The following is a 24,173-nucleotide window of genomic DNA, read 5'->3' as shown; positions in this document are numbered from 1 at the left end:
GGTTTTCATTATGGACAACATTGACCTTGACCTCATCTCCTCCTTGTTATAGCCTACTTGTCTTTATAAATAGGCAGCTTGTACTTAGGTGGCCTTTTTAGTGTTATGAGTCATAGAGTATGGTGTTCCTCTAGATTACTGTATTTCCATCATAAAGTGAGAGAGAGAGACAGAGAGAGAGAGAGAGAGAGACAAAGAGAGAGAGAGACAAAGAGAGAGAGAGAGAGAGAGAGAGAGAGAGACAGAGAGAGAGAGACAAAGAGAGAGAGAGACAAAGAGAGAGAGAGACAAAGAGAGAGAGAGACAAAGAGAGAGAGAGAGATACAGAGAGAGAGAGAGAGACCGAGAGAGAGAGATACAGAAAGAGAGAGCAGCAACAGAAGGCTACAATAGTCAGATGTTGAGCTGAGCTTCTCCCTACAGTATGTTCTGTCTGACGTGGGGCTGCTATATCATCTGGACACAACACAATGTAATTAATATGAGAGAGAGATCTGTCTCTGTGTCGGTCGCCTAATCTGTTTTTAATTTTGGTCCTAATGAAGCCTTTTGTTTTGGTAATGTGAGCACATCACAGAAGAATGCTTTACATGGAACACCCACACACACACAGGCCCACTACCCCACACACCCCATACGGGGGGGTGAAAGGTCATGCTATGTTCACTCTGTCTGTGACCTACCTGTCTGTCTGTATGCCACAGGGCAGGAACAAGGAACAAGGTGATGAACCATGTGGTGTCATAACACTGTGTTTGATGTCTTTGGGCCCTGATGTCTGTGGGCCCCAATGGGCCCTGGTCAAAAGTAGTGCACTATATAGGGGAATAGGGTGCTATTTGGGACGCAGCCCAAGTGAGCCACCCATCCATCCTCCCCCAGTCTCAGTCTTAGTGACAGCCATCTTTTCTTACAGGCTCATTAGCAAGCCGCTTCAGACCTCTATGCTCTCTAAGTGCTCTCTCAGTCTCTCAGTCTCTCTCAGTCTCTCTGTCTCTCTCAGCCTCTCTCAGCCTCTCTGTCTCTCTCAGCCTCTCAGCCTCTCTCAGTCTCGCTCAGCCTCTCTCAGCTCTCAGCCTCTCTCAGCCTCTCTCAGTCCTCTCCAAGCCACATGTGGACGCCTCAGCTTAGGCCCCTGGTTTGACATGCTCTCAGCCAGAGACAAAGGGACGTGGGACTCTATTTGTTAACGAGAAACATGATACTGAAAGATCAGAAAAGAAGTACTCTAGCATACTGCCAGTCCAACTCTTTCATAAGTCGCTTGAAGTGTATTGAGCATGAACAGTTATTCTAGTATAACTTCTAATGGTCTCTGGTTCTTGTGAAATGAAGAAGGCAGGGTTGAGTATCATTTTATTGCATTAATGAAGACTGTGTTTGGGAAAAAAACATATTATTAAAGGAGGTTGGCAGAATCCAGAATAAGGACATAGGACTGGGTACATTGGGTTGGAAATAAGTTAATGAATCGTTACATTCGCTGGGCCTGTCCAGCGTTTAGGGGTGTTAAATGGTTGTGAATGGCTTTTTGAAAGCCTTTGATATGGACTAGACTAGATGAATACTGCAGTGTTTTCTTGCTGATTTTCTCGACCCATTTCCCCAGCGTGTCTGGGATGTCTCAGAGACTTCTGCTTCTGCGGTATTATGGGTATCAGGGTCCGCCGTGTTGCAAACCGCCTCTGTCTTTCCGCCTCTCTCGTACCCAGGGTAAGGCCGGCCAGAGGGAGGGAGGGAGGCACAGCAGACATTTTCCTAAAGGATAGTCTTTGTTTTGTCATGGATGTGGAGGTGTTTTGAATCCAAACAATAACAGAGATTTCTATTTTTCTTCCCTTTTCTCTCCGTTCTTCCCTCTCTCTGTTCTTCTCTCTCTCTCTCTCTCTCTCTCTCTCTCTCTCTCTCTCTCTCTCTCTCTCTCTCTCTCTCTCTCTCTCTCTCTCTCTCTCTCTCTCTCTCTCTTACTCTCTCTCTCTCTCTCTCTCTACTCTCTCTCTCTCTCTCTCTCTCTATCTCTCTCTCTCTGCTCTCTCTCTCTCTCTCTCTCTCTCTCTCTCTCTCTCTCTCTCTCTCTCTCTCTCTCTCTCTCTCTCTCTCTCTGACTCTGACTCTCTCTGACTCTCCTCCTTGTCCTTTGCTCTTCTCTTGGTTTTTCTGTCTGTCTCTGTCTCTATCTCTCTCTCTGTTTCTCTTTCTCCTCTCTCCCTATCACTCTCTGTCTTTTTCTCACTTTCTCTCTTATCCCCTCTCTCACTTTCTCTCTCTCTCTTACTCTCTCTCTCTCTCTCCCCCTCTCTCTCTCTCTCTCTCTCTCTCTCTCTCTCTCTCTCTCTCTCTCTCTCTCTCTCTCTCTCTCTCTCTCTCTCTCTCTCTCTCTCTCTCTCTCTCTTACTTTCTCTCTCTATCTTACTTTCTCTCTCTCTCTCTCTCCCTCCCTCGCCCTCCCTCGCTCAGGTGTCTAACTGGTTTGCCAACGCCAGACGGAGGCTGAAGAACACAGTGAGACAGCCAGATCTGAGCTGGGCGCTGCGCATCAAACTCTACAACAAATACGTCCAGGGCAACGCAGAGAGACTGAGTGTCAGCAGCGATGACACCTGCTCAGAAGGTAGGCTAACTTTCTCCTCATCGCCAACCTATCGCATTACAACATCGTATGTCTATGTCATGAAGGTAACCCTCACTGTCAGTGCCGACTTATCACATTACACCTCATAACATCACATACAGTGCATTCGGAAAGTATTCAGACCTCTTGAATTTGTTCACATTTTGTTACGTTACAGCCTTATTCTAAAATGGATTAAATTGTTTTTTCACCCCACTCATCAATCTACACACAATACCCCATAATGACAAAGCAAAAACAGGTTTTTAGAAACTTTTGCAAATGTATTAAAAATGAACAACTGAAATAACACATTTACATAAATATTCAGACCCTTTATTCCGTACTTTGTTGAAGCACCTTTAGCAGCGATTACAGCCTCAAGTCTTCTTGGGTATGACGCTACAAGCGTGGTACACCTGTATTTGGGGAATTTCTCCCATTCTATTCTGCAGATCCTCTCAAGCTCTGTCAGGTTGGATGGGGAGCGTCGCTGCACAGCTATTTTACAGGTCTCTTCAGAGTTGTTCGACCGGGTTCAAGTGCGGGCTCTGGCTGGGCCATTCAAGGACATTCAGAGACTTGTCCCGAAGCCATTCCTGCATTGTCTTGGCTGTGTGCTTAGGGTCGTTGTCCTGTTGGAAGGTGAACCTTCGCCCCAGTCTGAGGTCCCGAGCTCTCTGGAGCAGGTTTTCATCAAGGATCTCTCTGTACTTTGCTCCGTTCATCTTTCCTCGATCCTGACTAGTCTCCCAGTCCCTGCCGCTGAAAAACATCCCCACAGCATGATGCTGCCACCACCATGCTTCACCGTAGGGATGGTGCCAGGTTTCCTCCAGACGTGACGCTTGGCATTCAGGCCAAAGAGTTCAATCTAGGTTTCATCAGACCAGAGAATCTTATTTCTCATAGTCTGAGAGTCTTTAGGTGCCTTTTGGCAAACTCCAAGCGGCCTGTCATGTGCCTTTTACTGAGGAGTGGCTTCTACCATAAAGCCCTGATTGGTGGAGTGCTGCAGAGATGGTTGTTCTTCTGGAAGGTTCTCCCATCTCCACAGAGGAACTCTGAAGCTCAGTCAGAGTGACCATCGGATTCTTGGTCACCTCCCTGAGCAAGGCACTTCTCCCCCGATTGCTAAGTTTGGCTGGGCGGCCAGCTCTAGGAAGAGTCTTGGTGGTTCCAAACTTCTTCCATTTAAGAATGATGGAGGCCACTGTGTTCTTGGGGACCTTCAATGCTGCAGAAATTTTTTGGTACCCTTCCCCAGATCGGTGCCTCGACACAATCCTGTCTCTGAGCTCTACGGACAATTCCTTCGACCCCATGGCTTGGTTTTTGCTCTGACATGCACTGTCAACTGTGGGACCTTATATAGACAGGTGTGTGCCTTTCCAAACCATGTCCAATCAATTGAATTTACCACAGGTGGACTCCGATCAAGTTGTAGAAACATCTCAAGGATGATAAATGGAAACAGGATGCACCTGAGCTCAATTTCAAGTCTCATAGCAAAGGGTCTGAATACTTCTGTAAATAAGATATTTCTGTTTTTTATTTTTAATACATTTGCAAAACTTTCTAAAAACCAGTTTTCGCTTTGTCATTATGGGGTATCGTGTGTAGATTGATGATAATTTTTATTTATTTAATCAATTTTAGAATAAGGCTGTAACGTAACAAAATGTGGAAAAAGTAAAGGTGTCTGAATACTTTCTGAAGCCACTGTATATCATATCATACCTCTACCTCAGAAAATGAGGTCAGCCAAACACAACCATTTCCATCCTCCTTCCTACTGCCTCGTATCCGACAGCTCCAGCGCCGAAGTAGGATCCTGTTATGCAGGGCCATGCATTGGTGTTTATAAATGGCCTGTCTGTGGTTGCGTCTCAAATTGCACCCTATTCCCTATGTAGTGCACTACTTTTGACCAGGGCTAATTTGGGACGCACACTATGTGTCCTGGTAGAAAGACGCTGATGCTCAGAGGCTGTGACACACTGTCATTAAGACACCCTACAGGACTAGCAGGGCTGAAGACTAGCTTCCCCTTCAGATCCCAGCCTGCAATTGGAAATGAGAGGCTCTGTCATACATGTATTTATCTCTCTCTCTCTCTCGCTCTCTCTCTTTCTCTCTCTCTCTCCCCCTCTCTCTGTCAGTTATTTTCTGTGACACAGAAAAACACCCATGCACTGGACTGTGGTGTCACTCAGTCTTTTAAGCCCTAATTAGGTTTGTTGAGGAGGAGAGAACAGTGTGGGCAGGGTGGAATGTCTTTATTTTGCAGTCTTCAGTTCTCCAGTGCCCCGAGACTTGCTTCTTTTGTAATAAATTGCTTATATAGGGCTCTGGTCAAAAGTAGTGCACTATATAGCTATTTGGGATGCACGTACTGTTGCTCCAGGAGTTAGTTATGTGACTAAGGAGACGATAACCCCAATGACCCTGTAACTACTCAGAGGCTAACTGTCAAGGTCTCACTGTTAGATACTTCACCTCATTGTCAGCAGGGTTGCCGTGGCAATGCCTCAACAGGAAGAGGTCAGGGGTCAAACTGAGGGAGGTTAAAGGTCACCTGTAGCTCAGGTTTATGTCCAACTTGAGGAAAGGCATGAAAGAGAAATGTCACAGGCTTAAAAAAGGAACCTGAGGATTTCAACGTCACTCTCGGATAAACGATGTACGCCTCGAATATACACCTCAAATATACACCTCAAATATCTACCTCAGGAAGCAGGGGAAGGAAAGCAAATATGTCCATGTGGTTCTGATATAAGCTACAATTATAATTTGGCCCGGACTGAAATCAAAACTCAGACCTGCCCAAATAATTTCCAGTGGAGCGCTCTTGATTTCCCTGATCCCGAGAGGGGATCTGTTTTTCAGCACCGTGTTATATCTTCTGTATTTTCTTTCATCAGGTGGGGGCCAATATTTTATTTCAATCTCGGCTGCAAAGAGCTCCCTGGAAATTATTTATTTCTACCAAAGGATAACAGCAATGTGCTTTTGATAGAGAGGAAATGGGCTACCATCGGTCATGGTTTAGTAATGCCTTGGTCTTAAGTTGACGGCTGAGGTCTTCACTGTAGCTGGTTGAAGCCCTGCCAACTGGAGGGCATGCAGACAGAGGAACTAAATGTTTTTTTTTTCTTTCGCTCTTCTTTGTCTGGGCTCTCCCTGGTGGCTCCCCCTGGTGTTGTAGACGGGGACAACCCTCAGCGGATGCAGACGAGCGGCGGCGAGTTCAGCAAGCCCATGTACCAGAGCGTCATCAAGAAAGAGGGAGCCGCCATGATAGGGGCGGGGCTCCGGGCCGCTGACGCCGCCTCATTGGCCGAGGACTACGTGACTCCGCCTCCCAAGTACAAGAGCAGCTTGCTTCACCGGTACCTCAACGACTCGCTGCGACACGTGATGGTGGCCAACGCCGTCATGGACGCCAGGAAGAGGAACCACTCGGGATCCTTCAGCTCCAACGAGTACGACGATGATCTCCTCTCCCCGTCGTCCTCAGAAACCGAGGCAAACTTTGTTTATCGAGCTGGTAAGAATCCTACATTCTTTCTCACATTCTTTCCTTAATATTTAGCTGCCTGCTGCCTCTCTCTTTTTCTGTCCCCATCTGCACATTTTTGTTTTAATTCCCGGCCCTCAGCCCCATCTGGCCCGTTCATTGTGAGGAGGACGTTCTTGGGCGCTGTGACGATGTTCCACTGCTGTTCCACTCCCTGTTGTCCTGTTTCAATAGCCAGGTTCTGGTTTTCCCCTTACAGAAAATATTTTACATGACTTTTTTTTGCACATGTGAAATTCCACATGTGAAATCATGTGAAACCATGTGTTTTTGGAACACATCAAGTGATGATATTTCACATGAAGTGTCACATGTGGATTTTCTCATGTGATCATATAACCTTTCACATGTGGATTACATTTTTCCCATGTGAATATTTTTCACTTGAGATTTCCCAGGTGATGCCCTGCAAACAAAAATGTGTAATTAGTATACACACACAAACAGTGCTTTTAACATACATATTTCCCCAGAACGTCACGCAGTCACAGTGTTTTTAACATACAGATGTCCCCGGAAATTCACGCAGTCACTATATTTTTAACATACATATTTGACACACTTTTACATACATTATTACATTGTGTATGTTTATTTATAGAGTAATTATTATTCCACATGTCCTCACCTGGGATTTGATCTCACAACCTCTTGGTTCACGGCATTCCGATCTTCCTGCTATGCCACACTGACTGATTTCACCTGTATTCCTACACTTTGGACTTAAGTAAAGTAAATCTCTGCTTTGTTAAAAATACACTGAAGAAAACTATTGTATGTTTCATAGTGATTCAGGAGTAACATTAAAACAGAATAATATGCCCCACCAACATTAGACAACTATACAGAAAACCCCTCAAATAGCTGAAATAAGTAAATGAAATCAATGATGACAGAATAGTCAGATGAACTGATAACTAAAATAGCAGTGCAGATGGTAATCTTTTGCTAAGTGCAGAGATGTATTATAGGGAATGAATCTGTAGAAGAATGTTACAGACTTTGTGATGCAGCAACAATATTAGCATACCCCAAATCCAGAGGTTGTGAGTTCAAAACCCAGGTGGGGTCATATTGAAAAGCCAGTACTATGTGATAATGTCATATGTAATCATATTGTCATTGATTAAGAAAACACATAAAACATTTGTGATATTTTCACATGTGAAATAGCTGTTTTCACATGTTGAGCTAAAACTTTTACATGTGATAATCTAACTCTCATATGTAGGGTTGCTTTTTCACATGTGTAAAACCTTCATATGTGAAAATCTAATTTGCACTTTCACATGTGAAACTCTGACTCTCACATGTGGAATTGCATTTTCACATGTGAAAAAGTTTTGCATCCCCATGTTGTCACATTTATTTGACATGAGATCGTGTTTTCACGTGTAGTATCACATGTGGCTTTTACATGTTGTCACATGTTATCACATTAATATCACATAAGATCACATGCAATCACAAGAGATCACATGCACTCCTTGTTCTCACACTCTTCTTTCATTTCAGACATGTGAAAGTTAATAGGATACTTGTGGCTACTGAAATGGACCTCCTAGGTACCTATAGGATATGATTTCCCTTTTCTTCTAAGCTATCTCTCTGTTAACCATGCACCTGCAACAAAAAAATAGCTCTGATGTGCGAGTGCCTTTTAGAATTTTGGTTATGAGTTAACAGAATATGAACTTTTAAAAGTGAGATTTTCACTGGACGGTTACTTTACGTCTGTGTTGCAAATTACACCCTATTCCTTACTTAGTGCACTATGTAAATAATTTGGGACTTTACCTAAGTCTAATATACCTCTCTCTGTGTGTTCTGTTCACACCAACAGAGATACTGGCCTCGCCCTCTCTGTGTACACTGTGGAATTCCCCCTTTCTCCTTCCTCTAACTGGGTTTTAGGGTTTTACACTAGAGACACAACAAGACCATATGTAACATGCTCACACTGACTACTGTTTGGCATGAGAGAGAGAGAACAGGGCAGGCGTGTGTGTGTGCCAGCGTGGGTAAGCCAGCGTGGGTGAGCCAGCGTGGGTGATCGTGCAGGGGCTCAGTGCAAATAAAACAAAAACCGAAGCTAAAGTATTACAAAACAATGGAGAGGTACATAAAACGAACGAGTGTATGTGTGAGTTTTCCACTTGGCATTTCTCACAGTGCAGTGTCCCTTAATCCCTGGTTTTGGTGCCTGTGGGTTGGTGCCTGTGGGTTGGCCTTGGATGTCAGAATGGCTGTTTGTGCTGTGTGCTATGAAGGGTTCATGGTGTCATGGCGTTTCATCCACAGCTTGCAGGTGCTGTTACCAATCAGACCTAGTCTCACAGAGTGCTGCGTGGAGTTCTTACAGTTCTTCTTCAGTTCTAGAACAACTGGGCCTTTGTTCCAAAGAAGACTTCATAACTGATAATAAGGATTTCACTATTGCATGTATAAAGTTCAGTATTAAAAAGTGCCTGTAGGGAATTCGGATTGAGGTGGAGGAGTGGGAGAGGGGGTTGGGATATTATCCTGTTTTATTCAGCCATTTTATGGCTAAACGTGTTTTGCATTATCTCTGTGCGAAGGAACGGAGAGGCATTTGAAGTGATGTATAAGCCGGATAGGGGAGGCTGTCCAATGAAAACACTCCACCGATTGTGACTGTTACAATCGTCCGTCCCGATCAGATCCTTAAAACTCCCTGACCCGAAACATCTATGTCTTTCACTAAGACACCTGCTGAGCACGTCAGTCACCAGCCAGAGAGAGAGAGAGAGAGAGAGAGAGAGAGAGAGAGAGAGAGAGAGAGAGAGAGAGAGAGAGAGAGAGAGAGAGAGAGAGAGAGAGAGAGAGAGAGAGAGAGAGAGAGAGAGAGAGAGAGAGAGAGAGAGAGAGAGAGAGAGAGAGAGAGAGAGAGAGAGAGAGAGAGAGAGAGAGAGAGAGAGAGAGGCTTAGCTTAGGCTTCATCACAGACACTCCAACTCTCCTCCCTCCCAACGATTTAATAAGAAAAAGTAAGAAGGAATCATTTACCTGGGCCGCATATTGTTTTAATAGAAAGTAACTATTTTATCTCCATGGTAAATATAATGTCTTGGCTCTGATGTCTCCCTCTTGGGTTTCTGGGCTGGCCAGCCAGGCATTATTGGGAACGGTTTCTCTTCTGTTACATGTGAGAAGAGAAGAGAGCTTGAATCCTGACACACGGAAAGTTCCCGGAGGCGTGGTCTCAGGGGATGTTTCACGCGAACACCTGCGAGAGAGAGAGAGAGAGAGAGAGAGAGAGAGAGAGAGAGAGAGAGAGAGAGAGAGAGAGAGAGAGAGAGAGAGAGAGAGTAAGAAAGAGAGAGTAAGAAAGAGGGTAAGAAAGAGAGTAAGAAAGAGAGAGTAAGAAAGAGAGAGAGAGGATTAAGCTCCAGTTTGCATCATTTCCTCTGGAGCTTTTCTCCCCTGTCTGAATATTCCAGATATTGTGGTAGTGAAAGAATTCCTCAGCCTTTTGACAATTACAGAGTGTCTGAAATTTCAGGCCTGAGCTTCCCGGGCTGTAGGTGTATTTGTGCGTCAAGCCTAGGCTGTAGGAGATGGAGAGAATGAGCTCTCAGAACTCTCTTGGCACTGGCATATTCCTTATAAACCTCTGCCTCACTTCTGATTTGCTTAAGCCAAAGTGGTGTGCCCACCGATTGGTTAAATGTCCATTAATGGGACAATTGGTGGATGTCTGGCATCAGCCCTGGGTTTTATCTCTGACTTCAAAGAGCAGTCAAACGTGGCAGGAGATGGTGAGTGTAGATTTACTCTGACTGCAATCCAAATGACACTCTATTCCCTACACCCTGGCCTATTCCCTATGGGCTCTGATCAAAAGTAAAGCACTCCATAGGGAATAGGGTGCCATTTGAGACGCAAACCTAGTGTGTCCCGCACGCAGTGGAAAAACCAATAGCCTTTTTTTTTTTTGCTTGACAAAAAAAAAAAATATCTCTGTAAAACCCTGTTGGTAATATTATTGAAAACAAGGAGCAGTAGAATTCCAATGCACATGCCAGGGGTTTCATGCCAAATTACCCTTTAATGGTATATTAAATGGCAGGAATCTAGCTGAATGTTTTTCTTCTTGTTCACTACCAGATTTTGCCCCGTCCGATATGATATAGATCATTATACGCCAAATAATTCTCAACGTTTCTGTGAAAGGGGAGAGAGGGAAGGAGAGTGAGAGATCTGGGCCAGAGGTTTTTCAGAGGTTTGACAGTGGTACATTTTCTCAGGTTCTGTTCTGCTTCAGTCTAATGTACTGTATAACTAAGCACATTTGATATATCATCCAAATATGACTTAATTTGTGCTTTTTTTTACTAGTTTGTCACATTAAGGTAATGGTGGTATTTTTATGTTATTTACACTTGGTTTGTTCAGCCAAGTTTCCTAAAAATGAGCTTTTATAGGTTCTGTTTTAGATTAGATAATTGGATCAATCAAGAAGAATAAAATGATCAATTATTGTCTTTCCCTAATTGTGTCATTTAAATTTAAAACTCTCATTGTTTGTAGTTTAATACTATGACAGCATTTTACTACTAAATAGTGATAAATATGGTTTATGTTTTTGTGATATTTCAGAGGGCCAAAACGTCTCAGTAATTTCGAGAAGAACACACTTTTTCCATTCAGTCATTTTCTCAGACAGACAGGTTGCTCAAGACGTTCCTGGACACACAACGCGTTAAGATTGAAGCTCACCTGTATTTTAAGGCATTAAAGTGACTTGTTACTAATACTAGCAGGCAACATTTAACGCATAGTTGATTCCGAAATATGTTAAATGAAAACAGTAGTGTTTGACAGGACCTCGGGGACTCATAAGGGTCTGTTGAATTAGGTCACAGCAATGCCAGACAGTTATTAAATCCTGGAGAATTGTAGTCGTTGTGTGCACGCTGTTTAAAAATCTGTTTAAAACGTGCTTAGAAATCCCATCTCCCTAAATGGAAAGGGTTATTAGTTTAGTAGCTACCAGCCTGACTCGGAAGGTGCTTTAGAACGATGACAGAGAGAGAGCGTCCACTGTCTGTACTGTTTTATTGTTTCACACGGTTTAGGTTATATCAGGAAATAAAAATAAAATGTCTTGAACACGGTCATCATTATCAGTGGAGCTAGTCTGCTTTTCATCTAATAAGCTATAGTATATGCAGTTTTATATGTATCCACCGTGATAAATGAATCCTCCATTCCTCTCAGCTCGTTTATTAAATAAGCAGAGCACTGTAATGCTTTACACAGCATCAAGACAATTCCGTTCAATGGGTGGAAAGTCGGAAACATCCGATTTTAGAAAAGAGAAATGTCACAGACCGTAGCATTCGTTGAGTGATGGGAGAATATGTAATTTAGATGAAGCTAGCTATTAGGCGGCCACAGCGAGCTGAGAAGACAATACTTTACTGGGTCTGCAGGGTGACAATAAGCCTCTGTGTGACATTGATGGATGTGGATTCCACTTTCAGTGGATGAGGCTCATCTTAGGAATCCAGCTAGCGCAGGCAGGGACGGGAAGACTGGCCACGGATCCTTCTTTCCACCCTTTCTTAATAATAAAGGAGGGATGAGGAGAGGAGGGAGGGATGGAGGGAGGAGGACAGAGGCTGTTCCAAGAGAACAACCCAGCAGCCAAGACTCACTAAAGTCTAGTGTGTGTGTGGCTGTGTGTGTGGCTGTGTGTGTGGCTGTGTGTGTGTGTGTGTGTGTGTGTGTGTGTGTGTGTGTGTGTGTGTGTGTGTGTAAGATCTTGACTTTCAGAATAAGTAGAAAAGGGGAGATCCCATCCCTCCATCCCTGGCTCTGACCTTTCTCTCTTTATATCTGTCAATCAGTCAGTGGGTTTCAGTTGAAAGGCTGGAATGAGTGAGTGAGTGTGTGCTGATGTGTCTGGTAGAATACAGCCTTTTCAACACAAAGACAAAACCTCTCTTCTAGAATATTCATAATGCGATGTTAAGAAGGATGTGAAGTAAAACAAGTCCTCTCCACAAAGCAGGGCCTACTGTAGAGTAGAGAAGATAATCTACTGTAATGCAGGTGTTAGCCCCATTGCATCTCTATGGGTGTGGTGGGTAGTGCTGATGGTGGCAGACAGAAGTGGAACCTGGCTAGATGCTGATCTTTATCTTGGCTTGATGTTGTGGATTGGTACATGGAAAGAAAAGGAGTGCTGGGTTCAGTTGGGCTGGTTTTACAGTGCCTTGCAAAAGTATTTATCCCCGTTGAAGTTTTTCCTATTTTGTTGCATTACAACCTGTAATTGAAATGGATTTTTATTTGGATTTCATGTAATGGACATACACAAAATAGTCAAAATTGGTGAAGTGAAATGATAAAAATAATTTGTTTCAAAACATTCTAAAAAATAAATAACGGAAAAGTGGTGCGTGCATATGTATTCACCCCCTTTGCTATGAAGCCCCTAAATAAGATCTGGTGCAACCCAATTACCTTCAGAAGTCACATAATTAGTTAAATGAAGTCCACCTGTGTGCAATCTAAGTGTCACATGATCTGTCACATGATCTCAATATATATACACCTGTTCTGAAAGGCCCCAGAGTCTGCAACACCACTGAGCAAGGGGCACCACCAAGCAAGCGGCACCATGAAGACCAAGGAGCTCTCCAAACAGGTCAGGGACAAAGTTGTGGAGAAGTACAGATTAGGGTTGGGTTATAAAAAAATATCCAAAACATTGAACATCCCACGGAGCACCATTAAATCCATTATAAAAAAAATGGAAAGAATATGGCACCACAACAAACCTGCCAAGAGAGGGCCGCCCACCAAAACTCACAGACCAGGCAATGAGGGCATTAATCAGAGAGGCAACAAAGAGACCAAAGATAACCCTGAAGGAGCTGCAAAGCTCCACAGCGGAGATTGGAGTATCTGTCCATAGGACCACTTTAAGCTGTACACTCCACAGAGCTGGGCTTTACGGAAGAGTGACCAGAAAAAAGCCATTGCTTAAAGAGAAAAATAAGCAAACACGTTTGGTGTTCACCAAAAGCCATGTGGGAGACTCCCCAAGCATATGGAACAAGGTACACAGGTCAGATTATACTAAAATTGAGCTTTTTGGCCATCAAGGAAAACGCTATGTCTGGTGCAAACCCAACACCTCTCATCACCCCGAGAACACCATCCCCACAGGGAAGCATGGTGGTGGCAGCATCATGCTGTGGGGATGTTTTTCATCGGCAGGGACTGGGAAGCTAATTCAGACCAGGGACACCAGGTGAGTGCAATTAACTAACAGGTAGAAATAAAAAACAGAAGTGTTTCGGCCCTCCAGGACCGGAATTGAAGAACCCTGGCCTAGTCAAAGCCCAGACCTCAATCCAATTGAGAATCTGTGGTATGACTTAAAGATTGCTGTACACCAGCAGAACCCATCCAACTTGAAGGAGCTGGAGCAGTTTTGCCTTGAAGAATGGGCAAAAATCCCAGTGGCTAGATGTGCCAAGCTTAAAGAGACATACCCCAAGAGACTTGCAGCTGTAATTGCTGCAAAAGGTGGCTCTACAAAGTATTGACTTTGGGGGGGTGAATAGTTATGCACGCTCAAGTTTTCTGTCTTTTTGTCTTATTTCTTGTTTGTTTCACACTAAAAAAGTATTTTGCATCTTCAAAGTGGTAGGCATGTTGTGTAAATCAAATGATACAACCCCCCAAAAATCCATTTTAATTTCAAGTTGTAAGGCAACAAAATAGGAAAAATGCCATGGGGGGGGTGAATACTTTTGCAAGCCACTGTATATTTATGAGATAAATGTTAGCCACCACCAACCAGACAGAAACTGGGTGTGATGCGATGCTAACAGAACAGAACAGAACAAGCTTGGTTCATTCAGACTGGAACAATCGGTTACATAGAGAAGTAAAGTGTGAACTGACAAACATCACCGAGGCTCTGTTTACAGTGAAACTCTTAACATAGACATCAGTGGAGTGGAGATTAATGTGAGAGGCATTTCTCAAAATGATCTTTTTTAAGTCATCCGCCCAAATAGACGCAGGCAGGCAGCAGACCCCAACAATCAGCAGATCACAAAATACAGCTGGGTTAACAGACTGAGTCACTCACCCGAGTCTGCAGAAAACACCAATTGGTTCCATTTTAAAAAAACTGCCTCATGTCTAAAACAATTGTCCACAATAGTGTTCCCATGGGACAGCTGTGGAGTATTTTTTAATGACAGAGTAGAAGGTGTGACCAGGAGTGGTCTGAACGGTCAAGGCCCTCTCATGGACACACCACACACACACACACACACTGTGTGTGAGGGCCTTGAGTTTCTACCCACTGTGAGGGATTTGCAACATAATGATGCTGAGAGTACACAGCAAACATATCATTTGGGTTCTAACTCCAGAATAGGGTATTTTAGTCCAAAAAAACATTTACAAATCCCAAGCAAATTGTGTTTACACAAGAGTTTGGTGTACATTCTTTTTTTCTGTGCTTTTTGTGTACTGCAAACAACTTCCATTTGTCTTAGAGGACCAGGATTATTGAGAAAGGCTTGGAGCGGAATAGCTCCAGCTCTGTGGTTCAGAGCAACATGTTGTTTTGTCTGTACCTGTTCAATCCAACAGAGGATAATGATAAGGCATCTGTTGAATAGTTTAACCATGAGGCCTGTTCTGAGGCTCACCTCAACCACTCGGTCAACGTCATCGGGGGATATCGTTACCATATTCATACGTCCCCAGCGACCCATACAACTCTGTGGTTGTTAGGTCAGTGTTTGAAGTATGCACGTACTGATCCATAGATATCAGACAAGGCTCTGAAATCTAACCGCAATCTCTAACAGCAGGAGGAGCAGAGCTCGCTGTCGTGATGACCGTTTCCGTGCCAACCATCTGCGGCAGGCAGACGTATGAATTTCTGTCACGCTCATCTCTGCCGAGGTTCTGATGATGATGGTCGACGTTTCTCTTTTAGTTCACATTGCCTGGCAGTGGCACACACACACACACACACCACACACACCACACACATACACACCACAGACACAGACACAGACACACACACCACACACACACCACACACACACACATCACACACACACACCACACGAAAGGAGCACTTTAGTTAACAACATATTTACTTTCTGATTGAAAGGCGCTTCTCTCCTCTAGCCCTCTCATTTGGCTGGCGATGTGACTCTGATTAGCTAGTGTTTAAGCCACTGGTAAACACTCAGACTCTCTGAGACACAGCCATGTTTAAACACACCAATCACTGAATGATGCATCGTGGTCTGGGAATGTCATGGTCCGTGTCATCTGCTTCGCAGACGTCGTGGAAAAAGTCGTAGGAATACGAAAAAGGACAGACAAAGCCATTTTAAAACAGTTATACAGTGTATTTCTGATATAATATTTGATGTATCTAGCTGGATCTGGGATTCTTAATGTCTATTATATCTCAGCTCAGATAGCCTGGATGTTATTACTACTAATAGGTTATTAATAGGTACGTGTTATTTCATGCACCTAGCTACAGAAAGATCTGGGGTTCTTACCAGAAAGATGACAATAATGTAACATTTACAAACTGGCAGCAATTGTTTACAGTGACTGCTGACCTGAATCCAGGTTGTGCCCCAAATGGAACCCTATTCCCTAGATAGTGCACTACGTTTGACCACAACATAGAAAATAGGGTGCCATTTGGGACGCATACCATTCCTCCCAGTACAATGGCTCCTCTGTGGTCATAAAGTTACGACTTACCAGAGGGTTATCCAACTCAGCAACGTGCTGCAGCCATGATAGATTTATGGGCTGAAAACCTGAAACCTAGAGTGCATCCCACACAGCACTTTATTCCCTATATAGTGCACTACACACTAAAAACAAATGGTTCTATATTGTGCCAAATAAGGTTTAACCATAATGGAACCCTTTTTGGTGCTAAATGGAACCTGTATGCTATAAATAACCCTTTTCTAAGGTTCTATAAAGAACCATTAAAAAAGGTTATATATAGCACAAAAAAATTGTTCCGCTATGGTTACCAACCTTTTTGGGGCTATATAGAACCTTTTTTGATGGTTCGTTGTAGAACCATACAGTTTTTTAAATTCTGATTTTAATAGCCATATTATATTGTACAAATTCCATCGGTTTTATTATTGTGTTTATTAACAAGTTAACAAGTTGAATCAGGTGTGCTAGCGCTGCAACAGCTAGGGGTCCCTGAGGAGAGAATTGAGAACTACCGACTTAGTCAACCCTTCTCAATTGACCAAATCCCATACATAAGTATTTCACAAAACATCATCACTGGCCATAGTCATATAATAGCATAACCCAACAGATTAGATCAACTGGAATGACTCACTCATAGTTACACAAAAAGAGCTGTGAGCAAACCACGCCCCAAAATATTCCAATAAGCCTCCGCCCCTACATTTGAATTATCACTAAAAGAGGAAAGAACCCTTTTCTGAAATGCAAAGCGCCATTGAAGGGCTCAAAGGGTTCTTTGGGTCAGTATGGTTCCACATAGAACCATCACCCTTCCCAAAGAACCCTTGAGGAACCCTCATTTTTAGTGTGTACAGTGGCTTGGGAAAGTATTCACCCCCCCTTGGCATTTTTCCTATTTTGTTGCCTTACAACCTGGAATTAAAATTGATTTTTGAGGGGTTTGTATCATTTGATTTACGTAACATGCCTACCACTTTGAAGATGCATAACTATTCACCCCCTCAAAGTCAATACTTTGTAGAGCCACCTTTTGCAGCAATTACAGCTGCAAGTCTCTTGGGGTATGTCTCTATAAGCTTGCCACATCTAGCCACTGGGATTTTTGCCCATTCTTCAAGGCAAAACTTATTTAATGCCCTCCTTGCCTGGTCTGTGAGTTTTGGTGGGCGGCCCTCTCTTGGCAGGTTTGTTGTGGTGCCATATTCTTTCAATTTTTTTATAATGGATTTAATGGTGCTCCGTGGGATGTTCAATGTTTTGGATATTTTTTTATAACCCAACCCTAATCTGTACTTCTCCACAACTTTGTCCCTGACCTGTTTGGAGAGCTCCTTGTTCTTCATGGTGCCGCTTGCTTGGCGGTGCCCCTTGCTTAGTGGTGTTGCAGACTCTGGGGCCTTTCAGAACAGGTGTATATATACTGAGATCATGTGACAGATCATGTGACACTTAGATTGCACACAGGTGGACTTTATTTAACTAATTATGTGACTTCTGAAGGTAATTGGTTGCACCAGATCTTATTTAGGGGCTTCATAGCAAAGGGGGTGAATACATATGCACGCACCACTTTTCCATTATTAATTTTTTTAAATGTTTTGAAACAAGTTATTTTTTAAATTTCACTTCACCAATTTTGACTATTTTGTGTATGTCAATTACATGAAATCCAAATTAAAATATATTTAAATTACAGGTTGTAATGCAACAAAATAGGAAAAACACCAAGGGGGATGAATACTTTTGCAAGGCACTGTAGGGCCCACAGGGCTCTTCAAAAGTAGTGCACTATGTAGGGAATAGGGTGCCATTTGGGATGGCTCCCTAGAAAGGTGAAACGGTCTGGTCTGGATTGAATGCTGATGCTCTGTAATATCGGCTGCTAGTTTGGATTCACGTACTGTACTTCACTGGAATATAAAAGTTCATGCAAAATATCAAAACAATAGGATGCCATATTTTTTAAATACCTCTTTTGCCTTTACACAATGGTTTTGTGAACTTTTTTTATTGTAAACAATACAAAACATACACATACAAACGACAACATCATACAAACATCAACTAAATCAAACTTGCCCAGACCCACTAGCACACACCCCCATCTCCAGCACCGCATCACTTTCCGCCACATGGCCTGAAATTGCATCATTTTGTTTCTCTCCATAGCTGACGCACTTTCAATATTTTACATTGTGTTAATGATGGCAGGTTGATTTCCAAGTTTTTAGTGTACGTTTTTTCAAGATGAGTGATAAGAGAATCGTCCAACCCATCGGGTATCCCATTACACCCCCATATGCCATATCTTGAAATATGCAGACAGACGGATTAAAACTATGTTTACATTGTAATGCTTCTGACAGCCAACTTTCTAGCTTCGCCCACAACCTCCGGACTTCATAGCATTCCCAGAAAGCATGGATTATTGAGTCATTATTAGTTTTACACTTAAGACATGACTCTGCCGTTGAACCTCCTTTTTACAACATTCATGTTATGAACTTAAATCCAAGGCATTGTAAGCAAAGCAGGCAGTGATGGCTAATTTTCCATAAGTTCTCTGTCTCCTTTTCTCTATGTCGGAGTGGCCCCTGGGCCCTGGCAGGCTAGCCCAGTGCCAGTAAGGTCCCATGGAGACCCAGTCTCAGAGTGGATCGTTGCCCCAGAGAGAGGCAGGGCGTGTCGGCAGGGAGAGAAGGAAGGAGGGAGGGGTGGGAGGGCCCAGGGATGGGTTGGCAGTCCCGGGGCCAGAGGAGTGCCAAGACATCCCTAACTTCATTCACAGACTCCCCTTGACATTATAAAAAAGAACAGACCATTTAAAACCACCAGGACAATAATAGGATAAAAATAAGCCCTCCACTGTGTCACTAGTGACAGTTTATACAGTATGTCTGTGCAGTATGTCTGTGCAGTATGTCTGTGCAGTATGTCTGTGCAGTATGTCTGTGCAGTATGTCTGTGCAGTATGTCTCTACAGTATGTCTGTACAGTATGTCTGTGTGTCTGTCTGCCTTACTCTCTTTCCTCTCCGTTGTGTGTTTGTTGTTTGAGAAGAAAGGTAGGGTCCATATAGGTTTTTTTATGTATGGATAGAGGCAGATGTATTTTCCAGCTCAGCTGCAACAATCATGACTGGACAAAGTATTTGGTAAATTGTTATCTGTGCAAGAACTCCTATTGTCTGCACATTCACCTTAAAGTAGCCGAGAGTTAGGTTGTCCCATAATGTTTCCTATCCAGTAAGTTGTGCTGAACGATTGGTTGTGGTCTGAACGGTTTCTTCTCTCTTCGAGATGGAAACAGTCAGGGTTACTCATCTCTAAGGATGATTCCCAAATAGCACCCTATTCCATATGTAGTGCACAACTTTTGACCAGGGCCAGAGTGCTTTGGTCGAAAGTAGTGCACTATGTAGAGAATAGGGTGCCATTTGGGACAGAAGCTAATACTGTAACTCTTGAGTCATAGCTCACTGATTGGCCTTATCCAGTCAGCAGGGTCACATGATTGGATGATCATAGCGCTGTCCAGCTCTCTATTGGTCGGTTGACCACTGGCATCAGTGGGGTGTCTGTGATTGTGTCCGTCCCATCTGAGATGTGTTTTTCGCTTGTCTTTTGTCTGGCTGTCAGGAGCGGAAGGGGGAATAGGCTGAGCTCATTGAGTGTTTTTTTTTTGTCTACTAATCTAGCGCAGCCTTTGGTTTGGTTTGTGCACCAGGGGCTGGTGTGGTGTGTTTATTGTTGTGTGTTGCTAACAACAGCAGCAGCTGGTTGTGATAATACATACCCATCCTCTCTAAGCAGGTGTACTCTATTCCCTCTCTCATTTGTCAGTTCGTTGTTGCTTGTTTTTCCAATGTTTTGTTTCACAGTTTTTCACTGTGTTCAACCTCCTCTATTACCCACAGTGATGTTAAGTGAGCAAGTATATTTTGACTTTCAGCACCACACTTCTTTGCTTTCCCTTTAAAAAAGTATATGAAACCCTTTTGTCAGTATGACAGAAAGGTAGCAGCAAAGTAGACTGCATGACTTTCAGTTCCTTAGCAGAGCAGGAGAAAAAAAGCCCCAAAAGAAACATAATAAAAGGTCCCACTATGATTTATTGACAATTTATAGTTTCTTTGGCACCGTCATTGTTTTAAAAAAATCAGAGTTTTGGATGTTTTAGGCAAAGGAAGGTTGGAAATATAGTTTTAGCTTATGGGCCTGCTCGGCTTGGATCTACTCTACTCTGCTCTGGCCGGGTCGGGGTCTCAGGGGGGATTCTGGGTAGACGACGTGTGCGACCACACCCTCCGCTCCGAGCCTATAGGAGGTGTCACACGAACATGTTTTTTATGGGACATTGAGGGGATTGAATAGCATCTGGACACTGGCTGCCCTGCTCCGAAACATACTGAACTGGAACCCACAGCCGCTGTTCAGCCTCGCTGCTCAGAGAGAGCCCTGCAGACCAGACCTGGGTCCAAAAACTACCTAAAATCATTAAAGAAAACATGTACTGTATCTGCTTGATTGAGCATGCCTGTTGCAATAGAAAAGTCCCAAAAGTGCAAACCTCTCCCACCTGGTGCTCCAGGCGGACTAAAGCAAATGCTCAAAGTATTTGAAAGATTTGATGTAGTAGTTACATTTTAAACCCATGTCAACTTCAGATATTCCCTTTTAGTCAGGCTCTGTGCTCGCCGTATCAGAAACAACACCGCACAGAATAGAGAAACTACAAGACAAATATATTTGTTTGTATCACTATGATACCCTAGTATTGTTTTTGTTGTCTTTTTGTTGTCTGCTGTCTGGCTTGTCATCATTGGCAACCTATCAATAGGCCTTCCTTGACTGTTTGACACAATAGCAAACATTGAGCTAATATTTCAATTTAGTAACAAAGCAACCTCCAACACATGAAAACAATGTAATTGGGATGTAATTAAATATCTGTTAAAATAGAAAATGAATGAATGGAGCATATTTGAATCAGTCCCAATCCTGTCTCTAGCACTGGTATTAATCAGGGAGACTAGATGGAGATACATGGAATATGCTGGAGTGTACAGCACTAGCTAGCTATGTACAGTAGCTTAAACAATTGGCACCTGAGCAATTGAGCAAACCAACTATCAAAATAGGGGAAGCAAGCTTATGTTATTGTGTCTCCACTTTTTCTAATCAGAAAATGATCATAATCCATTGGGTAATTTGTAATCTTCACTAATTAGTAATGTAGAGTAGACCACTGCAAATTCCTGTAACGTATTACACCAGTATATCAAAGTAAGACAGTGGAGCCTAATATTTCCTCTAATATTGTCAGATAGAGTCAGAAAAAGTCAATCCGGTCAGAAGTAAGAGCGCAAGGCTGGAAAGTGAGAGGATGAGATGAAGGAAAAACCCAGTTATAATTTCAAGGCTTTTAAATGGACTGTGACGCCGTGGAAGAAATGCTTGTTCTTGACATATCGCAGATATAGTTTTTCCTTGTGAAATCAAAGGGAGAAACATAATTGCATTTGTTTTGGCTGGACTGCCTGAGAACGGTCAATCTGAAGCACCTTAAACACAGTGTGTTACTGTAAGTCATTTCAGTCAGAGCAAAGACAGAGGGAGAAGTAAAGAGAGAGAAAGAAAGAACACCGGAGAGTGATAAAGAGAGAAGGAATGAGTGCGAGAGAGCGTGAGAGAGGGGAGAGACTCGAGATGAAGCGAGAGATAAGAACCAAAAGAGAGAAAGGAAAAGAAGGAGATAGAGATTTGGCCAGACAAGTATTTGAGGATTTTTCTGGAATGTGCTATAGAGTTGAAACCTGAAATCCAAGCTGTGGATTGTTCTCTTTCTAACCTCTCTCTATTTCTACCTTTTCATCTCCCACTCTATCTCCATCTCAAATCAAATCAAAGGTTGTCACATGCGCCGAATACAACAGGTGTAGACCTTACCGTGAAATGCTTACTTACAAGCCTTTAACCAACAATGCAGTTTTAAGAAAAATAAGAGTTAAGAAAATATTTACTAAATAAACTAAAGTTAATAAAAGTAACACAATAAAATAACAATAACGAGGCTATATACAGGGGGTACCGGTACCGAGTCAATGTGCGGGGGTACAGTTTAGTCGAGGTAATTGAGGTAATATGTACATGTACACTACCATTCAAAAGTTTGGGGTCTCTTAGAAATGTCCTTGTTTTCAAAAGAAAAGCAATTTCTTTGTCCATTAAAATAACATGAAATTGATCAGAAATACAGTGTAGACATTGTTAATGTTGTAAATGGCTATTGTAGCTGGAAACAGCTGATTTTTTATGGAATATCTACATAGGCGTACAGAGGCACATTATCAGCAACCATCAGTCCTATGTTCCAATGGCACGTTGTGTTTGCTAATCCAAGTTTATCATTTTAAAAGGCTAATTGATCATTAGAAAACCCTTTTGCAATTATGTTAGCACAGCTGAAAACTGTTGTGCTGATTAAAGAGGCAATAAAACGGGCCTTCTTGAGACTAGTTGAGTATCTGGAGCATCAGCAATTGTGGGTTCGATTACAGGCTCAAAATGGCCAGAAACAAATAACTTTCTTCTGAAACTCGTCAGTCTATTCTTGTTCTGAGAAATGAAGGCTATTTCATGCGAGAAATTGCCAAGAAACTGAAGATCTCGTACAACGCTGTGTACTACTCCCTTCACAGAACAGCGCAAACTGGCTCTAACCAGAATAGAAAGAGGAGTGGGAGGCCCCGGTGCACAACTGAGCAAGAGGACAAATACATTAGTGTCTAGTTTGAGAAACAGACACCTCACAGGTCCTTAACTGGCAGCTTCATTAAATAGTACCCGCAAAACACCAGTCTCAACGTCAACAGTGAAGAGGCGACTCCGGGATGCTGACCTTCTAGGCAGAGTTGCAAAGAAAAAGTCATATCTCAGACTGCCCATGTTAATCTTTAATTTTTATTGGCCAGTCTGAGATATGGCTTTTTCTTTGCAACTGCCTAGAAGGTCAGCATCCCGGAGTCGCCTCTTCACTGTTGACGTTGAGACTGGTGTTTTGCATTGAGGTAGCTGTTCTGTCTTGCCGATACACGGAAAACCCAGCCTGTTGCAATAGAAAAGTCCCAAAAGTGCAAACCTCTCCCACCTGGTGCTCCAGGCGGACTAAAGCAAATGCTCAAAGTATTTGAAAGATTTGATGTAGTAGTTACATTTTAAACCCATGTCAACTTCAGATATTCCCTTTTAGTCAGGCTCTGTGCTCGCCGTATCAGAAACAACACCGCACAGAATAGAGAAACTACAAGACAAATATATTTGTTTGTATCACTATGATACCCTAGTATTGTTTTTGTTGTCTTTTTGTTGTCTGCTGTCTGGCTTGTCGTCATTGGCAACCTATCAATAGGCCTTCCTTGACTGTTTGACACAATAGCAAACATTGAGCTAATATTTCAATTTAGTAACAAAGCAACCTCCAACACATGAAAACAATATAATTGGGGTGTAATTAAATATCTGTTAAAATAGAAAATGAATGAATGGAGCATATTTGAATCAGTCCCAATCCTGTCTCTAGCACTGGTATTAATCAGGGAGACTAGATGGAGATACATGGAATATGCTGGATGTTTTTATGAACATCGCTAGCAACAACATAATAAACACATTTGGAATTCCATACCTTCAGTAGAAAAGAGGAGAATATCTTCTTTCTAATGATGTCAACTTTATTTCTCAACTCCTAGCATTGAGCAAATTACAGTCATTGGAGCCAATTACACTCACTGTAGTATCTGACAGGCTTTGAAAAAGCACCTGTGAATAGGCTACCAGTGCAGCAAGTGCCGCTGGCTGCTGGTAAGCTTTATTGACTTCGACATACATTTTTGCCAACACATGGCTAACATTTGTTTAACCAGCTAAACAGCTGCTTTGAGCGAAAATGTGTTTAGAGTTACCTTTCTAGCTAATAGGCTATGTTAGAGTTTACACTTTCTCTTCCAATTATAATGTGGGGAGGTCAAAATAATGAAAAACGATCTACCAAATCTATGCATTTTAAGATATTGATTACTTCTCATTGCCATTATCATTCACTTGATGATAAGACAAAACGTGAAAATGTAACGTTTTTGCTAATGTATGATGGGGGGTCCCTGGGTCGCCGGTTTGCCTGGGAGGGGGGTCCTTCTGCAAGAAAAGGTTG

The 24,173-nt window shown here is 42.7% G+C and overlaps 1 protein-coding gene across 2 annotated transcripts in view; it reads left to right on the top strand.

Moving 5' to 3' along the window:
* The window catches only part of LOC121549947 (homeobox protein Mohawk), a 34,456-nt gene that overhangs the window by 4,640 nt on the left and 5,643 nt on the right, over positions 1 to 24,173 (top strand). For both annotated transcript variants that reach the window (XM_041861949.2, XM_041861948.2), the window contains 2 exons: positions 2,458 to 2,611; positions 5,820 to 6,161. In XM_041861949.2, the coding sequence (XP_041717883.1) occupies positions 2,458 to 2,611; positions 5,820 to 6,161 (496 nt within the window). The remainder of the gene's footprint in view (positions 1 to 2,457; positions 2,612 to 5,819; positions 6,162 to 24,173) is intronic.

Source organism: Coregonus clupeaformis, chromosome 34 (genome assembly GCF_020615455.1).
Source record: "Coregonus clupeaformis isolate EN_2021a chromosome 34, ASM2061545v1, whole genome shotgun sequence".
NCBI classification, from domain to species: Eukaryota; Metazoa; Chordata; class Actinopteri; order Salmoniformes; family Salmonidae; genus Coregonus; species Coregonus clupeaformis.
This window is presented reverse-complemented; position numbering and strand designations above follow the sequence as displayed.